Source organism: Antechinus flavipes, chromosome 2 (genome assembly GCF_016432865.1).
Source record: "Antechinus flavipes isolate AdamAnt ecotype Samford, QLD, Australia chromosome 2, AdamAnt_v2, whole genome shotgun sequence".
NCBI classification, from domain to species: domain Eukaryota; kingdom Metazoa; phylum Chordata; class Mammalia; order Dasyuromorphia; family Dasyuridae; genus Antechinus; species Antechinus flavipes.
Window position 1 is genome coordinate 295,350,154 of NC_067399.1, and position 18,421 is coordinate 295,368,574.

An 18,421-nucleotide genomic window follows, 5' to 3' on the forward strand; every position below is an offset into this window, starting at 1 on the left:
TTAGATTCTGCCTGATGCACTTTCCTTATACATACAAGCATCTATTCATTTATGAGACTGATAATACATGATTCAGATCAGAGGTCACCATATTCCCCTTTTTACTCAAAGGAAACCTTTAAAAGTGATAGGATTATTTCATTCAGAAGAGCACATTGCATTCTGGAAAGGCCAATCCACACTGCTACTGGTATTAGCAGTCCTACTTATTTAGATTTGCAAATATATATATATTTTTCACAAGCATGTGTCAGATCATATTAAACATGAAGTGTTTAAGAGTGAAACATTTTTCATAGAGAAGGATGCTCTAAGTCAGAAAAAGTTGGAATTACCTTTAATTTGGGTGCTAAATTTCAACCCAGTGATGATTACCTTGAATATACAATAAGATGATTGGCTCTGTATTAGTAGACACTTTGCTCTATAAAAGGTATTGTGGTGGATTCTGAAAGATATTCAAAGATAAAACAACTACCACATGGGACTGATAAATAAATGTTCAATGCATGAATGATTTTTTGACACTCAGTTTCATGTGAAAGTCTCCTGCCCTCAAGAGCTTACAATCTAATGGATAGTAAATTTAAATAGATACATTATATGATGCAAAGTAGAGTGTATACTAATATGTATTAATTCCATTGGCAATTATTTTCAGTAATGGGGTTGCTATGGTTGACTTGAGACACAATTGTTGAATATTATTGAATCTTCACAGTGGTAGTGGAAATCAGCATGTGGGACCACTTTTCCCTCCCTCCACATTGCAAATCGACTCTCAGAACTTTCTATCAGTGATAGAAAGAGAAATATCTAGGGAGCCAAAACAAGGTTATCTCATAATCATGAAGTTCTGGAGTTAGGATATGCAAAGGTCATCTACTTCAACTGGTAGCTAAATCATAAATTTTCCCTATAACATCCCCAAATGGTTAGCCAATTTCCAAATGAAGACTTCCAGTTCTTCTGGGGAACAGATCTAGTTGTTTTATAGTGAGGGAACAACTTAGTACCTTGGTATTTGCAGTCCTAGTGGCATCTTGGCTCTAGGGAAAGCATCAGTCATACCACCCATAAATATGACCAAAAGTTCCCATGCAGAATTGGGCACAATAGGCAGCCTCCATCATAGCCAGTCAGAGAACTGAGCTCACAATCATTTGCCTGTCTTTCTACAAACAACACTAACTACAAGCTAGGTCTATTAAGCTCTTAATGAGTTGAGAAAATATGCAAAGAAATTAAAAACCAAAACCAAAACAACTAAGTGGGGAAAGGGACCTTCCCCTATTCAACAGCTCATCCAAAGGATAGAAAGAGAACTTTGGTTTCTGGTCTGGCTCATCCTTTCCATATCTGAGACCATGAACACAGCTGTTTATCCATACTAATGTAAACAAGTTTCTTGTTCTTTTTTTCTCCTTCATCAGGCAGTTTCATGAAGAGCTAGTGTGCAGTGGGTCCTTAGAGTACAAACTTAGAGAGCTGCGGAAGAACAAGGAACTCAATTATTGTGCTGGGGTGAAGAAAAAAGAAGGTAAGACAGAAACCCAAAGTAAAGCATGGAGGCTCTTGAGGAGGAATGTATTGAAAGCACCTTTTTAAAAAATGAAAATTCTCACAGTCATACCAACACTTGAAGGAGGCCTGTCGCGATCGAAGGACCTTGGGTCACTGGAAATTGCATAGTCACCAGACTGCTGATAAGATTTCCCAGCCTTGCTTGTGAGGGCATGCAGGTTGGGGGCAGATAGTATACACTCATGGATGCCTTCCCTCTAAAGGATAAAAAAGTGGAGGGTGCTATTGCCTTGCCAGAGGAATGTAACCAGCAAGTAGGATAGAATGCCCATTCTAAATTCCCAATGCCAGCAAGTCCTCTTTTGTCAGCAGCTCTTGTTAACTGAAGATCAAACAAAAATGAGAACAGCAAGTCTGACAAGAGAGAAGCTCGAGGCATGCTGATGTTTGCCCCCTCGACAGACATTGCATGTGGTCATCATACCTCATTCTGGGCATAGGAGGAAGAGCACTGTATCAGGAGCAAGAGAATCTGGGTTGCAATTCCAACACTGCCCCTCCTTCTAAGATGTGTGACTTTGGGTGAATCACTTAACTCCCTTGCCTTCAATTTCCTCCTCAGTAAAATGAGGTGTGATCTCTAGGGTCCTTTTCTAACTCTATATATTCTCCTCTCTGAGCTGCCTCTGGCTGGCAGGCAAATTCCTTTTCATTAGACCTTCAGCAAAGTCTTGAAAAGCAGTCAGGTTGCTCTCTTTGAATGCTTGAGGTGTGCAAGAATTGGGAAATTAAATCCTGGGCCCACCAAGCAGTCACCTGCCGTGTCTTTGCTCCCTCCCTTTTTCCTGTATCCCTATGTGCTTTGAGGAGATCTCACTCCAGTCAGGCTGTCTGGGAGTCAGCAAGGATTACACAACCGCATTATTTACATCCACTGTTTTGTTGTTTTGAGAGGAGGTCATTGCATATTCGGTTCCACTTGTTCCATTCTCTTCTTTTCTTAGTGGTTTCCTGGGAAGTGGAAGGTGGGAGAAGAGGGGAGAAAAAAGGGACAAGAGAAAAACATGGAAATTATTTATTAGGGCAGACTTAAAACTCAGAAACTACTCCTAATTTTTAACCCAACATTACATAATTTTCATATGAATTTCATAGGGTATTCTCTCCTACACTACTTCTGAAGGAATATTCCAAACATCCAATATAACCCCTCTCATTTTACAGAATACATTGGATGGGAAAGAGGAAAGGTTTCCTGTTCCAGGGGTCTTATTAAAGCATGATTGTATTTCTCAACCTCATAGAGACTCATGGCAACTCGATAAGCATTCATGCTGGTCCCTTTGAATGGGAGTCTGATTAGTTCATAATGAACCTAATAGATGGCACTCTGGTTTACAAAGTGTTTTCTTTATATGCTAGATCTTATTTGGCCCTCCTACATGGGAAACTGTGGCATAGAAAGGGGACCTGATGTACTCTTAAGCACACAGTAAGTGAGGACTAGAAGCAAGTCTGATTCCCAAGTTCTTTATTTCCTAATCCCAAAATCCTTCCACAAGACTGCCTAATTCTCTTACAACATTAAGGTACCAAGTTGCTGTGTAAGGCATTCTTACCTTGATTTGGCTATAGAGTCATAGAGGAAAAAAAACCATAATAGTGCCAAGAAAAATACAATTAGTATGTACCAGTGGTTCTCAAGTATGTCCTTGTGGGATATCCCTTGAGGGTTTACATTTGAGTCTCATAATCCTACGCTTTAGCATCAGAGTGAAATTTAAAGGATGGGAAGGAGGGATGCAAAAGGACAGAAACATGACTAATCCTCATCTCCTTACTTCTCTAAATTTTACCTATGGTTCGAGACTTAGTGCCATCTTTGAAGTTTTCTCAGATTTTTCTGACTATATTCCAAACTTTAACTGTTATTTAGTCATTTCAGTCATCTCCTATTCTTCACAACCTCATTTAGGATTTTCTTGGCAAAGATACTGCAGTGGTTTGCCTTTTCCTTCTCCAACTTGCTTTACAGATGAAGAAACTGAGGCAAATTGATTAAGTGCCTTGGCCAGGGTCACATTATTAAGTACCAGATTTGAACTCAGAAAGATGAGTCTTCCTGACTCCAGGCTTGGCACTCTATACCCTGCACTTCCTGATTTACTCCAAACTTGATTGTCTCTTGCTATCTAGTACCATGCACTATCACAGTTAAACAATAGTCTTAACTTAGTATGTTGTTCTCCATTTAGCATATCTATATAATATTTGACTTTTTCCATGAGATTGAAGGCAAAGCCTACATCTGATAGGGTCATTATAAAAACTTGAGAGATCTGGTCCAACCCCTTCCCTTATGTTTTACAGATGAGAAAACAAGATGCAAAGGAGTTAGATGATTTGTTCAAGAGCACACAAATAGTGCGTGGAATAACAAAATGTGACTCAGATCTTGGAACCATGGAGCAAGAAGGGGTCTCAGAGCTGTTAATTCCAACCCCTTAATTTACAGATGAGAAAATTGAGGGATATGGATGTGCAAGGACTTGTACAAGTCCACATTGGCAGTAAATCATCAGAGAAGGCATCTGAATCCAGATTCTTTGAGTCCAGATATAGCACTCTTGTACTACACTACACTTAGTTTTAAAGCAAATAAACAAGAAAGAACTTTAGAGATCATTTCATTCAACTCCTTCCTTTTCCTCCAATGCATCTATGTTCTCACATTGTGGTCATTCTTTCCATTGCTAGAAATCCAAAATAATTTATCACTGCCGATCATCTTGTAGCCATATTGTCCCACATATTTTCTACATAGGGAACACTTAAGTAATGGGAACCTCCCTCATTTTTAGTTTGCAAGAGTGGTTCCTGATGAAGCATATAGTCCTTTTACTGATTGTTTATTGCTCTCTCTCTTTCTCGCTTTTTTTTTTTTTTTTTTTTTGCTCACACTTTGGATATTTCCTTCCTTTTGAGAATGAGGAAAAGGAGGCTCAATGATTAAACTGACTTCCTACTTTTTTCACTTATATTTATTGAATAATAAGACTGCATTTCAAGCCCAGGCCTCCTAGCTCTAAGTTCAGTGTTATTTTCATTATCCATGATGCCTTCTACTAGTGATATTTGCATTGACTATTTTCTCAATTGCACTGACAACAAACTAAAATTAATCACTCTCACTAAAATCCAGTTACTCAGGAACTTGTGGCATCTATTCTCAAGCTCCCTAAAGTCCATCTTGGGCATTCTCATTCCCACTTGAGAGACACTGGTAAGGTATAATGGTTTAAGCATAGATGGATGAAAGTACAGTAAAATGAGTTATCAGTTAGATTGATGATATTGAATGATCAGCATAAAAGTTCCCATCAACATATTTGCCCACACAGAGAGAAGAAAATTATTTTCTCCTTTTCAGTTCCAGTTGGAATACCACAGGGGAAATAACCAAGAAAATAAATCCCATTCATTTCTTGATAGCAGTTTCACTAATCCTTCCTTTAATGTATATCAGTTGGCTCATGCTCATCAAAGTAGCTTCTGTAGTGTTCAGTACTTTGTTCAAAGAACTTTTATATCATTATCTTCTTTGAGCTTATGAAGTCAGAAAAGACTATTGATCACAATATAGAAAACTAGAGCAGGTATTATTTTCCCTATATGATTGATAAAGAAATTAAAGTCCAGAAAATGTTTGAGCCAACCTTAAGCCATTAGTGGCAGAACTGGGACAAAAATCCATGTTCTTCTGTTACTAGTCTGTGATCTGTGATGCTATATAAGTCACTGGGATACATGGAAACTAGGCTGATTTTTTAAAAAATCACAACTCCTGCCTTATTCTACTATGACAAAGAGTTCACAATCACCAAAGACTACATAATTTGTAGGATGTGCTAAATATATTCCATCTTGGGGTCAGAGATTTTTATGTTTCCTTGTTGTCTCCCACCATGATCTGGGTAGGAGAATCTTATTTCCCTTGTCTATAGTTTTTTTGTGAAAGTAGAATTGGGGCAAAATTGGGGCTTCAAGTCAAATGATGTTAGAATATAAATTCCTTCAGGGCAGGGGCTAGATAATTTCATGGCTTTGGAACCCCATGATATCATTTTTTAAGTCCATATAACAATGACTTAAGGAAGGTCATATGGTTTTTAAGTAATGGAGATAAGATAAAAAAAAAAACCAAAACAGATCCTTGGGCTCCCAATCTTATTTCTACTGCATAATTGATTCTAAGCTAGTCTTTTATACTAGGGTCAATAAGTTGTCTTTTATGCCCTTACAGAAATAAAAAGGATGAAAAGAAACTGTGGAGAGCTCAAGTTTCTTTGGATACAAGATTTTAAAAAAGGAAGTATTGTAAAATGTTGCTCTTCTGAGCTTTCAAGTAGAGCACGAAGCCTTAATTCAGGTCCTTTGAAAACTTGACTTAGTCTTCTACTGCCATGGCTTATTTTTGCTGTGGTGCCACTTGTCAGAAGATCAGCATAAATTTGAGAAGTAATTCTGGTGGAAAATTCCCTTCTGCATCTGGAACATACAGTCTGGTCTGGCTCCTTAGCTTTGTGTAGTCAAAGGCAGACTGAAGAAATTGCCAATAGGCTAGGGTTAGATTTACAACTAACTCACAAATGCCTAAGGTTTCTGTCTTGCTTGTTTTCACTTAAATCAAATCTGAAGTAATGTTTGCCCATGAAAGTAGAATGAAAGACCATCTCTAAGCCTCCTTTTATATTCTTTTCTCACATTATTATATTATAATTCTAGAGACAGAGGGAAACCTTAGAAATCTTGTATGCTATTGTCCTCAATTTTATAGAGAAAATAAACAAGGTCTGGAGAGGGAAAGAGATTTCACATATCCATGAATATTGAATCCATGAATATTGTAAATTTATAGAAGAGCCAGGAATAAAACATAATCTTTTGGCAATGAATTTCTATTATGACATCTTCTCCCAATAGTCTTTCTCTGCATGATATGAAATTCATTTTTTATTTTTTTCTTTGTTTTCTTCAAAGTCACTCATTTGACTCATTTCCAACAACACCCCCTTTCCCCTCCCTGGACACCAAGCTGGTTTTGTACCACTGGCTCCTCTGTAATCTCAATATGGAGCTAAGAGGCACTTTAAAATGATTGAATAGATGTGATGGGCCATAGTTCATACATTCCTTCTGTGGCTCATCTCTTGGGGATGGTGAGATGGATAGTACGGGTTAGTAAGGGATAAGTGGAAATATACTTCATGTCATACTCACTCAGAGGCTCAGAAAAAAACAACTTCTGATTTTCTAAATCAGGCTTGTACCCGATCTCTGCCTAATTTCCCATTCAGGAGACTGATGTATACTTTATACAGAGATGCCTCTGTAAACAGCATGCTTTCAAACCTGTGGAGCACCTTAGTTATTCCAGCACATATATGAAGAGGCATTTCCACCTGATTGGTGAGAGAAAGAATGCTCCACCAACTGTTCCCTAAATCACATGGTTCCTAAAACCAAGAGAAAGGAATATGAGTCTTGCAACTGCTACAATTGGAATGTTCAGCTTTCCTGGCAATTTGCTCAATATCTTTGGAGTAATTTAGTTCTGTTAATCAATTCAAGTTCACATTTATCAAATGTGTGGTTAAGTGCAAGGCACTGTCCATGGTTCCAAGAATATACTTATAGATATGACTGAAGTCTCACTATTAAGGAGCTTATACATCTAAGGGATGGACAACTTTATAGTAATAATAACAGTAATAACAAACAAATATATGAAACTATGTAATAATGAAGATAATTGATATTTTCTATAATACTTTAAAGTTTGCAAAATATTTTACCTGAATTATCTCACATGGACTTCACAACAATCTGTATTTGTAGCTTTTATTTTATATCTCTTTAGTTTCCAAATGTATACCTTCATCCTCATGCCAATCTCTATCTCCAAAGATTCAAGGAGCAAAAAAGGAGGGAAAAACATCCAGTAAAGTGAACCAACATGATGACTGAGTCTGAAAGTATATTTAATGTTCCATACCAATAGGCATCCACCTCTTCTAAGATGGAGGAGGAAATATATCTTCTTTCTTCTTTTGGGACAAGCTTGAGAATTATAATTATACAGCATCTGGTTTTATTTTGTTCTTTCCATTTACACCACTGTAGTCACTATGCATACTGTTGATCTGGTTCTGCTTATTTTATTTTGCATCAGTTCATATATCTTCCTGTGCTTCTAGGTATTCTTGATAGTCATTGTTTTTTGTGGCAATAGTAATATTACATTATAGTAATGGAATGACAATTCATCTAACCACTTCCCAAATAACAAGCCCACCTCTTGTTTCCAGATCTTTGTGACTATAAGAAGTAATTTTAAAAATATTTGAGTCCAATATATATTATTATTATTAGCATTTTATAGATGAGGAAACTGAGGATTACAGAGTAAACATCTTGCCCATGACTACAAAGTTAGTAAACATCAGGGCAGAATTTGAACTATCTATCCATCTATCTATCTATCCATCATAACTACAATACAGTGAAGAATAACACTAATGCAAAAGAAAAAAACCTGGAAAAGTTCTGAGACATTTAAAGATAAAGGGAAAGAATACCAGTACATTTAATATGCTATAGAGGTGAGGATGCAGATTGGACTATGCCATAAAGAGATCATATTCTGAGAGACTGTGGATTGTATCTGTGATCTCCCTCCCACAGTGATACCAATTTGAGGTAAAAATTAAGTTTCTATATATCAGATGATAATTTTTTGAGAACCCCATAATCTCTAAATGGGGAAAGATAGCATAGATGGAGAACATATACACAAAGAAAATCCACATGAAGAGGGTAAGTGTGACATGAACATGAGAACATCTGTGATAGAGTAAGATATAGAACCAGGATGAGAATCTAGGCTAATTAATTATATATAGGTCTATATAATTTTCCATTAAATCAACAGTTTCTCATCCTGTGGGCTGAGGATTTCTGGGGGACCACAGAATTATTGTGAAGGTTGTCAGATTGATTTTTAATAAGTACCAACCGAAAAACAGAATAACTCCATACAATAGATAAATATAGCTTCTGTAGCCTGAGGAACACTGTATGCAGGTGTATTTTCCAAATGTATATTAACACTGTATTGATAAGTCTAAATTAAGGGCACTGAAGAATTCTTCATAGCTTTTTCTCAGGCTTGTATTCCTCATTCAATGTACAATAACAGCACTATTATTATCATGTAAGATCTATAAATTTTTTAATTGTTAAAAAAACTTCTCATATTATTATAAAATGTTGGGAATCATTGCATGAAACCATTTTGCTTCCCTGTGTGTTAGCTTTGCATCATCATCATGTATTCCATACTAAGCAATTGTCTGCAGGTATTCTCTGGGTTTGTGTCTATAGTTTACCCTGTATATAGATAGCTTAGCAAGTACCCCCTGACAAAACAGCTTCTTAAGAAGTACTTTAGAGCAGGGCTTCCTAAACTTTTTCCACATGTGACCCCATTATATAGGTATGTAAAATAGGTATGCAAATCAAACATTGATGATAAACATAATTTTGTGACCCTCATATTCAATTACAAGAGACCATATGGAGTCATGACCTCAATTTAAGAATCTGGGCTTTGGGGAATGTATCATGGCAGAAGGGGAAGAGGACTGGCCTCAAAGTTAGAAGACTTCAGGCTAAGTCCTGTCTCAGTGATACTGACTGTCATCATGGGCAAATCATGTTATCTCTCAGTGTTTTAGGAAACTTTCTAAGACTAGAAGAGCAGAACAATTTGCAGATGAGAATTTCCTTCTCTGTTGAAATCACAGTTCATTTTTAAAAGTATTTTTGGATACTGACAATAAAAACTAATACATATTTAAATTCACTTTCTTATGATCCATGATACACTCTCTGTTCCCAGATTTATCTTACTAATGTATGTCTCTTATTTTAGTACTCTTGTTTAATATCTTCAATGACTTTTGACTACTTAGTAAGTCTGAATGAGTTGTGTTATATCATACAATTAATGCAATAGCATAATCTATAAAATAATTAAAACCAGTTAAAATCAAGGCATCTAAGTTTTATTATGTCAGTGACTATGGTTTTAAAAATATTGGCAAGATTATTGAAATAAATCACCAAATTTACATTTGAGGATTGTTTACACCACCCCTCCTTCTCACTATGGGAGGGTACCAGACCATAGAAGCAATATATAGTCTCTCAGAGCATGATACCTTGGTGGTATACTCCAATCTTCACCCTTATCTCCACATCACACAAAATGCATTTTATTCTTACCCTTTATCTTTAAACATCTCATAGAACTTTTCAAGATTCTTACCTTTGCATTAATGTTACTTTTTACTGAATCATAGTTATTAACTTTTTCTCTTGTTTTCAACTGGTTCCAAGTTACTCATCCTCACTTATGAGTGACTTGATTGGTTAGAAATACTTAATCTTAGACTTCTAAATATACAAATTAAGTGCATTTTATTCATTCATCAATTCATTAATTCATGTTTTATACAAGCTTGTATTGTTTTTTTGGTCTCAGGAATGGAGAGAACTAAAATAGCGAACTGGCAAAATAATGAGATGGGGTGAGATAGTGTCAATTTACAACTGTAACAAATTTGAAAATGCTTTAAGATCAGAGATGGATGAAACTTGGATAAATTGTCAACAGAATACAGAAATCAAATTTTCATGAATTTCTTAAATCTATTGTTTAATAAGGTTAATAAATCCTAACACGCATATTCACTCACTGACATAAACTTAGTCTTTTGTTTATTCATATATTTATTAATTTTTGACTCACATAGTTAATAGTTACTAGTGGTGAACTCATTTAAAGATTAAGGGATAAAAATGGAAGTAGGAAGCAGATGCTAGGGACAACAAAGAGGAGTAAACTATTTTCAAGGAGCTTAGAAGCTTCTGGGTGTTGCTAAAGGTTTACTGATAGATATTTAGTTGTTGAAGGGAAACTACTGAAGGAGATGACTTATTCTGGGTGTTTCCAGAAAACAGAAATCGTCTCAATGGTTCAGAGTTACATGGGGCAAATTTCAACTTGTCCACTACCATATTCTCCATTGAGTACAACATCATGATCTATTGATGGCAGATGTTAAACAAATATTAACTGAATTGAGTTGAATCCAGTCCAACCTCTTGTTTCATATGAAAAAGCTCAGGCCCAAAGAGGTTAATTCAATAAAATTTTATAAGCCCTCAATGATAAAGGAAGGGGATAATATGAAGACTAAATATATATATTCTGTAATTACTGTTTATAACTATAATAATTTTATAATAAAATATTCTAATTGGAAGACATCTTTTTATATAAACTAATCTCTTTTTTTATATGCTGCCACATTTAAGCAATCACTAATGTGAGTTAAAATTCCATAGTTCTACTGTTTTCTTACCAAGTGATTAGGCAGTTATGTCTATAAAAACCAATATCTTAAATTTTGCCTCAAATGTAACAGTTTCTTCTGAAAAAGCTTTTTCTGGAATTTTGGAGTGAATTTTTAACAAGTGTTTATTTAAAAAAATTAAATATTTTATGTTTTCCAATTACACATAAAAACAATTTTAATATTCATTTTTTAAAATTTTGAATTCCAAATTCTCTCCCTCCCTCTCTTCTTCTTCCATTGAGAAGACAAGCCATTTGATATAGGTTGTACATGAATCATCATACAAAATTCATGTTCATGTAAGTCATTCTGTGAAAGAAAAAAATGGTTAAAAAACTCATGGAAAATAAAATAAATAGAAAGTATATTTGTATATTTGATCCATATTCAGGCTTTACCAGTTCTTTCTCTGGATCTGAACAACAGCTTTTATTATAAGTCCAACAGAATTTTCTAGGATTATTGTATTGCTGAGAATGGCTAAATTATTCTTAGTAAATCATCATAAAATATTACTATTATTGTGTACAATATTTTCCTGGTTCTGCTCATTTTACTTTGTATCAGTTCATTTAAGTCTCTTCATGGTTTTCTGAGTAATCATTTGTTTTTTTTTTTTTTTTTGAGTAATCATTTGTTAAAGCACAATAATATTCCATCACAATTATATAAAACAACTTGTTCAGCCATTTCCCAACTAATAGATAGCTTCTTGATTTTCAAATCTTTGCCACCACTAAAAAGGGCTATTATAAATATTTTTGTACACATAGATCTTTTTTCTTTTTGTTGTTTATCTCTTTGGGATATAGACCTATTAGTGGTAGCAGGGGTATTGCATGGTTTTATAGCCCTTTGGACATAGTTCTAAATTGTTCTCCAGAATGCATGAATCAATATACAACTTCAGTGCTTATTTTTATAAATCTGACTCAGTTTTCTATATTTGAGAAATCAGAGAACCTCACAATAATTTTTTATACAGTAATGATTATTAATGATGTATTTCCCTCCATCCTATTTTCCCCACTTCTCCTTTCTCTCCTTTTATTGTATCTATTTTTAAAAGAGTTTTGCTTATGACTTTTACCTCTCCAAACCTGTGCTCCCTTTTTTCAGCCCTCTCTCTCTCTCCCATCCCCTTCCCTTCCTACTTTCCTATATGATAAGATAGATTTCTACCTCTAACTAAGCAATTATTCTTTTTTTAGAGTCAATTCCAATGAGAGTTAAGGTTCATTGTTTCCCTCCTTGCTTCCCTAGTTTCTCCCTCCACTGTAAATTCTCTTTCAGGTATATTTTATGTCAGATAATTCAACCAAGTCTACTTCTTCTTTCCCCCTTCTTCCAGCACGTTCTTCTTTCTCATTTCTTAATTTAATTTAAAAAATAATCAATTATATTCAACTCACAATTCTGCTTTCTGTCTATGTATACTCCTTCCAACTGTCCTAATAAAGAGAAAACTTTTAGGAATTATAAATCTATATTTCCATGCAGGAATATAAACAGTTTAAATTATCAAATCCATTATAATTTCTCTTTCCTGTTTACCTTGGTATATTTCTTTTTCATCTTGTATTTGAAAGTCAAATTTTCTATTCAGCTCTAATCTAATCAGAAATGTCTGAAAGTCTTCTATTTTATTAAATACCCATTTTCCCTCTGGAGTGTTATACTCAATTTTCCTGGGTAGGTAACTGTTTGTTGTAAGCTTCTCTTTTGCCTTCCAGACTATCCTATTCCAAGCCTTCTAATCCTTTAATGTAAAAATTGCTAAATCTTGTTTTATCCTGACTTGGCTGTATAATATTCTTATTGTTTCTTTTTGGCTGCTTGCAGTATTTTCTCCTTCATTTGGAAGGTTTGGAATTTGACTATAATTATTCCTAAAAGTTTTCAATTTAGGGTCCTCTTTTAGGAGGTAAGAGGTTCATTTTTTCAATTTCTATTTTATCCTCTGGTTCTATAATATCAGTGACTTTCAGGTCAGATAGATCAAAAATTATCTTTCATTTCATTTTCCATATCAGTGGTTTTTCTAGTGAGATATTTCACAACTTCTATATTTTTATTCTTTGGATTTTCTTAATGTCTAATAAAGACATTAGATTCCCTTTGTTCAATTCTAACTTTAAAAAAAAAACATTTTCTTCAGTGAGCTTTTGTACCATTTTCCTATTTGACCAATTTTGCTTTTCAAGGCATTCTTCTCTTCATTGAATTTTTGTGTCTCTTTTACCATTTGGCCTATTATTATTTTTTAAGGTGTTATTTTCATGATTATTTTTCATTCATCCTTTACCAAGCTGATGGTTCTTTTTCATGATTTTCTTACATCATTCTCATTTCTTTTCCCATTTTTTTTAACTTTTCTTACTTGATTTTTAAAATCCTTTTTGAGCTCTTCCATGGACTCAAACAAATTCATATTTTTCTTTGAGGTTTTGGAGCCAGAAATTTTGACTTCGTTGTCTTCTTCTGAGTGCATATTTTGAGCTTCCTTGTCATTATAATAACCTCTATAGTCAGATTTTTTCCCTATTGTTTGCTCATTTTCCAGTCTATTTCTTGACTTTAAATTCTATGCTAAAGTGGGCCTCTGCCTCTCAAGCAGAGGGAACATTATCCCAAACTTCTGTTTTTTATTCAGGTGTTTTCAGTGATAATTCTAGGGAACTATATATTTTTCACTTTTCCAAAGTTGTATGTTCTAGGGAGAGGTGTGTTTACTACTTTCCTGTAACACACAGTGGTTTATGAATGGCCACAGGCATTTTTTTCAACTCTAGAACTGTGACCCTTCTCTGCAGCTACAAGCTCTGCTATGTTAGTGTTCCTCCTTTCATGAGTATTAAGACCCAAATCCAAATATGGGCAATGCAACAGAGTCCTGGGCCTGGCTCTAGCAAAGGAACCCCTGTAAATCTTCTTCTGTCCAATACCCTTGCCATCTACAAGCTAAGAGGACTAGAAACTGCCCCTCCTGTTACTGATTCAGTTGCCTGGAGGCTTGCTTTTAGTTTATTGGAACCTAGTCTTTGCTAATGCAATCTATGCTGGATTATATTTCTTTTTCACCTTAGTGCACCAGACCTTTTCTGGTCACCTTTGAATTGTCTTGGGATGGAAATGTTTTTCATTTTGTCTTTTTTGTAGGTTTTTCTGCTCTAGAATTTGTTTAAAGTCATTATTTAAAGATATTTGAAGAGAGTCGGGGAAGAGTTTAGGGGAGTCCCTGCCTTTATCCCATAATTTTGGCAAAATCTATAATAACTATTTCAATTAAATAGGACTATTCACCATGCCATAACCACACGATACATCTTTCTAATTAATACACCATTTTCTCTGCCTTTTGAAAACCTCCTGATTGTTCAAGGCCCAGCCAAATGATACTTGTTCCAAGAATACTTCTAAAAGCTTCCTGTTCCCTACCATCTATACAAAACTCAAATTGGATATGATCTTTCTTCTCTCAATTTTGCCTTATTCACTTTTTGTGTTCCATTTTGTATTGCAATTAACTCCTTATGTGTTTTGTCTCCTACTACATTGTAAAATCCTTGGAGAACCAAGTCCCTGCCTTGGTATCTATCCAAACATATGATCCAAGCCTGATAAATAGCAGACACTTAGTAAGTATCTGTGGAATTCAACCAACAGTTAAAACTCCACTGAGAATTACACTGGAAATCAAAGTATTTAACTTTTTATGGAATCATAAAACATAGAATAGAGCCAATAGAGTAGAGTGCATCACATTCCCAGGCAATTGGAGAATCTATCTGATTGAAAGTTTGTTCTAAACTTTCCTGGCTTCATAGATATCTGACAAGAGAAGAGAAAAACACCCATAGGGCCAATGGTGTTGATTTTAATTTGTCATGTTCTCATCAAGTCACTAATGAGACTTTCATATTGTACTAGTGCTTTACCTTTGGGTAACTTCTGCCAAGCACAAAACTATAATTACAACACGTCTTATGAGTCATTTATGAGTTATATCTCATGAGGTCACTCTCAATTAATGATGATCATGCTGGAAAGGAGGTTAATTTCCTCAAAATCAACTAATTTAATCACCTGTAGTTATTAAGCATAAACAAGGAAAACACTTGTAGTGATTGCTGATGAAATAAAAATTTGTCCCCAAGGATTACATGGCAGATATCCTAACAACAAAAATTTCTGTTTATAAATTCTTTAAGGAAATACTGATTCATAGCCAGATTACTCATAAGTTTTATCCTTGTTTCTTTAGAACAAGAGTTTCCACTAGGAATTTGCTTAAGTTAGTTAACAAGTATTTATTAAGCACTTAATAAGTGCCTAGCCATATGCATCAAAAGATGGTCCTTACTCTCAAGGAGCTCAGATTCTAAAAAAGAAGACAACATGAAAACAGCCATGTATTTGCAATTACACTGCAGCTGCACATAGTAGTTGTTGCTGTTGAGTCATTTTTCAGTTGTGTCTATTAATGCCTCATTGTGTTTTAGAGTGATTTGCTGTTTTCTTCTCCAGCTTTACAGATGAGGAAACTGAAGCAAATAGGATACTCTTTCCACTAATTTCTCTCTCTTGACTATCATGACATAACAATGCTCTTTCTTTCCTATTTCACCATTTATTCCTAATATCCTTTTCTGGCTTAACCTACTCCTGACTACTAAATGTGGGTGTTCTCCAAGACTCTGTGTTTCATTTTTTTCTTACTCTATCTCTTTCTGATCTTATCTGTTCTCATGAGTATACTCATCACTGTAACTCCTGAGTAAAGACATCTCCTAAATTCATATATCCAATCCTATTCTGTCTTTTGTACTTGATGCTCATATTGTCAATTCCCTTTGGTTATTACTAAAAGTTTTTGGGTCTCATTGTCCTTATTTATAAGATGAGGTGACCCTTTAAAGTTTTTCAGGTCTAGAACTATAATTTTCATGCAGATATTTCATAAAGATTTCAATCTCAAGATGTCCAAAACAGAAATCATTATAATCCCTTAAGCCCCAGGATCTGTCACTTCTCCAAACACTCCTATTTCTGTTAAAAGTACTACAACCCTATAGGCACCCAGATTTACAATAACAACAAAGGCACAGTTGACTCTTCCCTTTCCCTCAGCCCTACATCCATTCAATTGCCAAATCCTGTTGATGCTACCAGCATAATGTTATTCACATCCATTCTACCCTCTCCACTAACTTAATCTCTATACTAGTTTAGCATCTTATAACCTCTGCCTCTAGATTGGATTACAGTAGAATACTAATTGGTCTCTCTTCCTTAATTCTTCAGTTTCTTGATAAGAATCCACTCTAAAACATGCTTAAGAAGAGTTCACCAAGCCACTAACTTCAAGATCTCTGGATTATTAATAACCACTCTCATTCTTAGCTTTAAACCTCCTAGTTCTTAATTCAAACATCTTCAGGCCATTCCAAAATAAACTTTAGATGCTATTGAATATATAACAGAGTTAAACTTAATTGGGTTTATATTTGGAGGGCAAATATCTGACATTTCAAAGATATGCCCAGTATTAACTCCACTCCCTCCCAATTTAAAAAAAAAACATGTTTTATCAATATATCTTGTTTTTATATTGCCCACATTTTCCAATGCATCCCCATCTCCTTGCCAGTAGATAACAAAGAATAAAAAGGGGAAAAGCAGTTCAACAAATTTAACCAGGACATCAAAAATATATGACATTATCAGTACTGTTTCATACCTCTAATCTCCCATTCCACTGCAAAAAAGGAGAAAAACATCTTCTTTGGGGTCAAAATTGCTCATTATAATTTCACAGCTTTATGTTTTAATTATTTTGTCATTCTTTTATTTACATTTCTGAAGTCATCTTATATATTATACTTCTGTTTACTTCACTTAGTAAGTTTTTCCATGCTTCTCTATATTCATCTTCTTCATTGCTTCTTAAAATACAGCAATCTTCCATTACATTCATGTATTTAGCCTTTCCTTTCTCCCTTTCTGTAAATACATTTATGTGTATGCATACACACATGTGTATATATATGTACATATATGCACACATGTATAACTGTGTGTATAGAGGCATATGCATGTGTATATGATGGTTATATACATGTATATATGTATACACATATATGAGATATTTGTGTATTTAGCTTTTATTTTTGTTATTAATCTCTCTGGCAGAAGTGCTTAACAGTTCAATCTCTGGATCAGAGGACATGGACATTTAAGTTACTTTCTTGATATAATTACAAATTGTTTTATAGAATAGTAAGACCAATTTATAGCTCCACATAACAAATCATATCATTCTAAAATCTTTCTAACATTGATTATTCCCGTCTTTTGTCATCTTTGCCAGTTTAATGGGTGTGAGGTGAGATTCCAGAATTGTTCCCTTCCAGTTTTCTTTATCTGAATATATTGAAGGATATTCTTCATGAGAACTCATGAGAAAAAAATGATTATTTTTCCCGATATTAATAATAAATTACTGAATCAGGACTAAGATTTTTTCCTTTTTTCTACTTCCTGATTCAGAAACCAGTCCCTATAGGTTGCTCAAGTAGTCTCTGAAGTGCCAGTCTGATAATGAGAGGGAAAATTCAGATCTGTGCAAAAGGTAAAAAAAAAAAAAAAAAGAAAATAGTTTAGGTAAATTGATGGATTCCCAGCCCATTGTGTTTTACACAAACAGGTCTGGGAAAAGTGGATTCTCTTTTTTTTCTAGATTACTCTAGATGGGTGATATGGGTATAGATCAATCTCTTCGACCAAAACTGAGTGATCAAAATCAGGTCTCCCCCTCCTTCTCCTCATTAGAATAAGCCCATTTCTTATTTAAAGTTCATTCTCTCATTACTTGTTAGCCCATCAGGGTGGTTTACACACTCAGGTGCACCTTTTTTCCAAAGTATTGAAGATTTCACAGATTAGACCTCTTTGGTTGACAAATGAGCCTTTTTTGTTAACTACTTGCTAGTAGTGATTGATAAGATTGATTATCAGTTACCTAGAAACTGTCTCTTGAAAATTTTTATTCTTGACAAAATCCAGAGCTCTATTCACTACACCATGATACCTCTATCATGAAATAGCTTGACCAAAAATTAAACATCATAGGAGAGCTCAACATAAGGTTCAAAATCTTGCCTAGGTCAAGAGTCAAGTGAATGAGATAGGGAACCAGATGTTCTCTATGTGAGGGGACAGGGAAGGAAAGAAAAGTAATTTTTCATGGTAGTGCCTTTTCAAGAAAAAAAAATCAATCATGTGAAGTAATTCAGCTAGAGGAGATACTGTCCTTAATTTAACTCCCATATTTGAAAGCTTTTTAGCTATGAAAACAAGACCTGGGGAAATGGAAGGTGATGGAAACAATTAACAGCAAATCCCTTCTGCACTTG

The 18,421-nt window shown here is 34.7% G+C and overlaps 1 protein-coding gene across 1 annotated transcript in view; it reads right to left on the minus strand.

Annotated features, from left to right (window-relative positions):
• Positions 1 to 320: 320 nt before the first annotated feature.
• Positions 321 to 18,421, minus strand: part of PRIMA1 (proline rich membrane anchor 1) — a 107,069-nt gene continuing 88,968 nt past the window's right edge. The window contains exon 5 of the mRNA XM_051977374.1: positions 321 to 2,535. Coding sequence (XP_051833334.1) covers positions 2,433 to 2,535 — 103 coding nt within the window. The 3' untranslated portion in view covers positions 321 to 2,432. The remainder of the gene's footprint in view (positions 2,536 to 18,421) is intronic.